Source organism: Hylobates moloch, unplaced genomic scaffold, assembly GCF_009828535.3.
Source record: "Hylobates moloch isolate HMO894 unplaced genomic scaffold, HMol_V3 SCAFFOLD_16, whole genome shotgun sequence".
In the NCBI taxonomy this organism is placed as follows: domain Eukaryota; kingdom Metazoa; phylum Chordata; class Mammalia; order Primates; family Hylobatidae; genus Hylobates; species Hylobates moloch.
The window spans coordinates 76,260,128-76,266,545 of NW_026652291.1; the positions used below are offsets into that span (position 1 = coordinate 76,260,128).

Below are 6,418 nucleotides of genomic sequence, written 5' to 3' on the forward strand. Positions count from 1 at the left end.
TTAAAAAATGTCTTTTACCAATCTCTTTGAACAGTGAGAAATGTCTATCCACCAAGGGGTTTTCCTCCTTACCTTCCCCCAAGACCTGGATTTTTCCCCCCACCCCCACATTCTGAAGGTAGAAGTGAGTTCCCTTCAGGTTTGATTCCACCTTCAAATGAGCCTGCTGCTGAACATCCAGAACGACAGCAAGAAACCTGACAATATTTTTGCCCTCTTCAAAAGTAATTTTGACTGATCTCATTTTCAGTTTAAGTAACTGCTGTTACTTAAGTGATTACACTTTTGCTCAAATTGAAGCTTAATGGAATTATAATTCTCAGGATAGTATTTTGTAAATAAAGATGATTTAAATATGAATCTTATGAGTAAATTATTTCAATTTTATTTTAGATGGTATAACTATTTCAATTTGATTAATTCACTATTATATAAACAATAGTGGGAGTTTTATATATGTAATCTTGCAGATGGGGAGGCTTTAAATTTCTGAAATCTGTGTTTTTATGCCAAGAACTGTATTTACTGTGGTTGTAGACAAATGTGAAAGTAACTTTATGCTTAAATAAATTTTAGTTGATTTAAAGATTTGTTTGGCATTGATAATAATAAAATAAGCTAGTTTTTCTATAACTATGGCTCAGTTAATTAACTTTTTTCCTTTTACCAATAACTTTGAGGTGCAAGACTCAAACTTATGTGGGTGTTTTGTGTTCAATTATGTTACGACAAATGTGTTTTCTTTCTTGTAAATGGACATGAGTGGCCCAAAGCAACAAATTAATACACTTTTAAAAGTCAAAATTGATTATATTTTAAAGAAAACCAGGATATTATCTAATGGTGAATTGTAGAATTTTGATCTATCTTGGTGTTTTTATTTCTTTATTCTATTTTATTTATTTTGTCTTTGGTTTTATTGGAGTTCACTCTCAAGTAAAATCGTAAAAAAGGGTATATAGAATATAAAATGTGAATCCTTTGATGTCTGAAAATCTCAATACCCCTTCTTCCTTTTGTTGGTGTTAGTTTATCAGGGTATGAAATTGTAGGTCAGAATTTGGAGTATAGTCATCTCTTTGGTATCTGTGGGGGATTGGTTCCAGGACCTCCACAGATACCAAAATCCATGGATGCTCAAGTCTCTTATGTAAAATGGCTTAGTATTTGCCTATAACTGTACTTCTTCCCGTATATTTTAAATCACGTCTATTTTACTTATTAATGCTATATAAATAGTTGTTATACTGTGTTTTAAAATTACATTTTTAAGGTTATTTAAATTGACTAGAAGTGTATATGTTGTACACAGAAAGAATGGCTAAGTTGAGCTAGTTGACATATATTTTACCTTGGATACTCATTTTTTATATTGAGAATATTTCAAATTTAATCTTTTTAGTGATTTTTCAAGTATTAAGATATTGCTGTTAGGGTCTTCAAGTTGTACAATAGATCTCTTGAACTTATTCCTCCTGCATGACTGAAATTTTGTATCCTTTGACCAATATCTCCCCAGTCCCCCTTCACCCCACCCCATCCTCTTCCACTGATTCTTTTTCTTTTATCGACACATAATATTTTACGTATTAGTGAGATACATGTGAGTGTTACTTGCATAGACTGTGTAATGATCAAGTCAGGGTATTTGGGGGTATCCACCATCTTGAGTATTTGTTGTTTCTGTACATATGGTATCATTTCAAGTCCTCTTTTGTGATTACTTTGAAATATATAAAATATTGTTACTAAGTGTCATCACTATCAAAATTATCAAAGATTAGAATTTATTTCATCTAACTGTATGTTTGTACCCATAACCAACCTCTCTTCATGTTCCCCTCATACCCAACAACCCTTTCCAGTCTCTGGTATCTATCATTCTATTCTCTGTGTACATGAGGTTAAGTTTTTTAACTCCCCCATATGAGTGAGAACATGTGGTATTTATCATTCTGTGCCTGCCTTATTTCACTTAATGAACATTTCCATCCATGTTGCTGCAAATGATGTGATTTCATTTTTTATGACTGAATAGTATTCCTTTGTGTATATATACCACATTTTCTTTTTTTAAAATTATACTTCAAGTTTTAGGGTACGTGTGCACAATGTGCAGGTTTGTTACATATGTGTACATGTGCCATGTTGGTGTGCTGCACCCATCAACTTGTCATTTACATTAGATATATCTCCTATCCCCCCCCACCTCACCCTACAGTGGGCCCTGGTTTGTGATGTTCCCCTTCTTGTGTCCAAGTGTTCTCATTGTTCAGTTCCCACCTATGAGTCAGAACATGCGGTGTCTGGTTTTCTGTCCTTGCGATAGTTTGCTGAGAATGTTGGTTTCCAACTTCATCCATGTCCCTACAAAGGACATGAACTCATCATTTTTTATGGCTGCATAGTATTCCATGGTGTGTATGTGCCACATTTTCTTAATCCAGTCTATCATTGTTGGACAGCTGGCTTTGTTCCAAGTCTTTGCTATTGTGAATAGTGCCGTAGTAAACATACCTGTGCATGTGCCTTTATAGCAGCATGATTTATAATCCTTTGGGTATATACCCAGTAACCCAGTAATGGGATGGCTGGATCAAATGGTATTTCTAGTTCTAGATCCCTGAGGAATCGCCACACTGGCTTCCACAATGGTTGAACTAGTTTCCAGTCCCACCAGCAGTGTGAAAGTGTTCCTATTTCTCCACATCCTCTCCAGCACCTGTTGTTTCCTGACTTTTTAATGATGGCCATTCTAACTGGTGTGAGATGGTATCTCATTGTGGTTTTGATTTGCATTTCTCTGATGGCCAGTGATGATGAGCATTTTTTCATGTGTCTGTTGGCTGCATAAATGTCTTCTTTTGAGAAGTGTCTGTTCATATCCTTCGCCCACTTGGTGATGGGGTTGTTTTTTTCTTGTACATTTGTTTGAGTTCATTGTAGACTCTGGATATTAGCCCTTGTCAGATGAGTAGATTGCAAAAATTTTCTCCCGTTCTGTAGGTTGCCTGTTCACTCTGATGGTAGTTTCTTTTGCTGTGCAGAAGCTCTTTAGTTTAATTAGATCCCATTTGTCAATTTTGGCTTTTATTGCCATTGCTTTTGGTGTTTTAGACATGAAGTCCTAGCCCATGCCTGTGTCCTGAATGGTATTGCCTAGGTTTTCTTCTAGGGTTTTTATGGTTTTAGGTCTAACATTTAAGTCTTTAATTCATCTTGAATTAATTTTTGTATAAGGTGTAAGGAAGGGGTCCAGTTTCAGCTTTCTACATATGGCTAGCCAGTTTTCCCAGCACCATTGATTAAATAGGGAATCCTTTCCCCATTGCTTGTTTTTATCAGATTTGTCAAAGATCAGATAGTTGTAGATGTGTGGCATTATTTCTGAGGGCTCTGTTCTGTTCCATTGATCTATAGCTCTGTTTTGGTATCAGTACAGTGCTGTTTTGTTTACTGTAGCCTTGTAGTATAGTTTGAAGTCAGGTAGCATGATGCCTCCAGCTTTGTTCTTTTGGCTTAGGATTGACTTGGCAATGTGGGCTCTTTTTTGGTTCCATATGAACTTTAAAGTAGTTTTTTCCAATTCTGTGAAGAAAGTCATTGGTAGCTTGATGGGGATGGCATTGAATCTATAAATTACCTTGGGCAGTATGACCATTTTAACGATAGTGATTCTTCCTACCCATGAGCATGGAATTTTCTTCCATTTGTTTGTATCCTCTTTTATTTCGTTGAGCAGTGGTTGTAGTTCTCCTTGAAGAGGTCCTTCACATCCCTTGTAAGTTGGATTCCTAGGTATTTTATTCTCTTTGAAGCAGTTGTGAATGGAGTTCACTCATGATTTGGCTCTCTGTTTTTCTATTATTGGTGTATAAGAATGCTTGTGATTTTTGCACATTGATTTTGTATCCTGAGACTTTGCTGAAGTTGCTTATCAGCTTAAGGAGATTCGGGGCTGAGACGATGGGGTTTTCTAGATATACAATCATGTCATCTGCAAACTGGGACAATTTGACTTCCTCTTTTCCTAATTGAATATCCCTTATTTCTTTCTCCTGCCTGATTGCCCTGGCCAGAACTTCCAACACTGTGTTGAATAGGAGTGGTGAGAGAGGGCATCTCTGTTTTGTGCCAGTTTTCAGAGGGAATGCTTTCAGTTTTTGCCCATTCAGTATGATATTGGGTGTGGGTTTGTCATAAATAGCTCTTATTATTTTGAGATATGTCCCAGCAATACCTAATTTATTCAGAGTTTTTAGCATGAAGGGCTGTTGAATTTTGTCAAAGGCCTTTTCTGCATCTATTGAGATAATCATGTGGTTTTTGTCTTTTGTTCTGTTTATATGCTGGATTATGTTTATTGATTTGCATATGTTGAACCAGCCTTGCATCCCAGGGATGAAGCCCACTTGATCATGGTGGATAAGCTTTTTGATGTGTTGCTGGATTCAGTTTGCCAGTATTTTTTATTGAGGATTTTTGCATCGATGTTCATCAGGGATATTGGTCTAAAATTCTCTTTTTTGGTTGTATCTCTGCCAGGCTTTGGTATCAGGATGATGCTGGCCTCATAAGATGAGTTAGGGAGAATTCCTTCTTTTTCTGTTGATTGGAATAGTTTCAGAAGGAATGGTACCAGCTCCTCCTTGTACCTCTGGTAGAATTCAGCTGTGAATCCATCTGGTCCTGGACTTTTTTTGGTTGGTAAGCTATTAATTATTGCCTTAATTTCAGAGCCTGTCATTGGTCTATTCAGAGATTCAACTTCTTCCTGGTTTAGTCTTGGGAGGGTGTATGTGTCCAGGAATTTATCCATTTCTTCTAGATTTTCTAGTTTGTTTGCATAGAGGTGTTTATAGTATTCTCTGATGGTAGTTTGTATTTCTGTGGCATCAGTGGTGATCTCCCCTTTATCATATTTTTATTGTGTCTGTTTCATTCTTCTCTCTTTTCTTCTTTATTAGTCTTGCTAGTGGTCTGTCAATTTTGTTGATCTTTTAAAAAAACGAGCTCCTGGATTCATTGATTTTTTGAAGGATTTTTTGTGTCTCTGTCTCCTTGAGTTCTGCTCTGATCTTATTTCTTGCCTTCTGCTAGCTTTTGAATGTGTTTGCTCTTGCTTCTCTGGTTCTTTAAATTGTGATGTTAGGGTGTCAATTTTAGATCTTTCCTGCTTTCTCTTGTAGGCATTTAGTGCTATAAATTTCCCTCTACACACTGCTTTAAATGTGTCCCAGAGATTCTGGTGTATTGTGTCTTTGTTCTCATTGCTTTCTAAGAACATCTTTATTTCTGCCTTTATTTTGTTATGTACCCAGTAGTCATTCAGGAGCAGGTTGTTCAGTTTCCATGTAGTTGAGTGGTTTTGAGTGAGTTTCTTAATCCTGAGTTCTAGTTTGATTGCACTGTGGTCTGAGAGACAGATTGTTACAATTTCTGTTCTTTTACATTTGCTGAAGAGAGCTTTACTTCCAACTATGTGGTCCATTTTGGAATAGGTGTGGTATGGTGCTGAGAACAATATATATGCTGTTGATTTGGGGTGGAGAGTTCTGTAGATGTCTATTAGGTCCACTTGGTGCAGAGCTGAGTTCAGTTCCTCGATATCCTTGTTAACTCTCTGTCTCATTGATCTGTCTAATGTTGACAGTGGGGTGTTAAAGTCTCCCATTATTATTGTGTGGCAATCTAAGTCCCTTTGTAGGTCTCTAAGGACTTGCTTTATCAATCTGGGTGCTCCTGTATTGGGTACATATATATTTAGGATAGTAAGCTCTTCTTGTTGAATTGATCCCTTTACCATTATGTAATGGCCTTCTTTGTCTCTTTTGATCTTTGTTGGTTTAAAGTCTATTTTATCAGAGACTAGGATTGCAACCCCTGTGGTTTTTTGTTTTCCATTTGCTTGGTAGATCATCCTCCATCCCTTTATTTTGAGCCTATATATGTCTCTGCACATGACATGGGTTTCCTGAATACAGCACACTGACGGATCTTGACTCTTCATTCAGTTTGCTGGTCTGTGTCTTTTAACTGGAGCATTTAGCCCATTTACATTTAAGGTTAATATTGTTATGTGTGAATTTGATCCTGTCATTATGATGTTAGCTGGTTATTTTGCTCGTTAGTTGATGCAGTTTCTTCCTAGCCTTGATGATCTTTACAAGTTGGCATGTTTTTGCAGGGGCTGGTACCAGTTGTTCATTTCCATGTTTAGTGCTTCCTTCAGGAGCTCCTGTAGGGCAGGCCTGGTGGTGACAGAATCCCTCAGCATTTGCTTCTCTGTAAAGTATTTTATTTCTCCTTCACTTATGAAGCTTAGTTTGGCTGGATATGAAATTCTGGGTTGAAAATTCTTTTCTTTAAGAATGTTGAATGTTGGCCCCCACTCTTCTGGCTTGTAGAGTTTCTGCAG

General features: G+C 36.9%; 1 protein-coding gene across 7 annotated transcripts in view; it reads left to right on the forward strand.

Annotated features, from left to right (window-relative positions):
• The window catches only part of MIA2 (MIA SH3 domain ER export factor 2), a 122,470-nt gene extending 121,600 nt beyond the window's left edge, over positions 1–870 (forward strand). For 4 of the 7 annotated variants that reach the window (XM_058429481.1, XM_058429483.1, XM_032179592.3 and 1 more), the window contains one exon: positions 35–613. In XM_058429481.1, the coding sequence (XP_058285464.1) occupies positions 35–201 (167 nt within the window). In that variant the 3' untranslated portion in view covers positions 202–613. Of the gene's footprint in view, positions 1–34 lie in introns of all 7 variants that reach the window. The other 3 variants (XM_058429482.1, XM_032179586.2, XM_058429484.1) reach the window with 1 other exon arrangement.
• Positions 871–6,418: the final 5,548 nt, after the last annotated feature.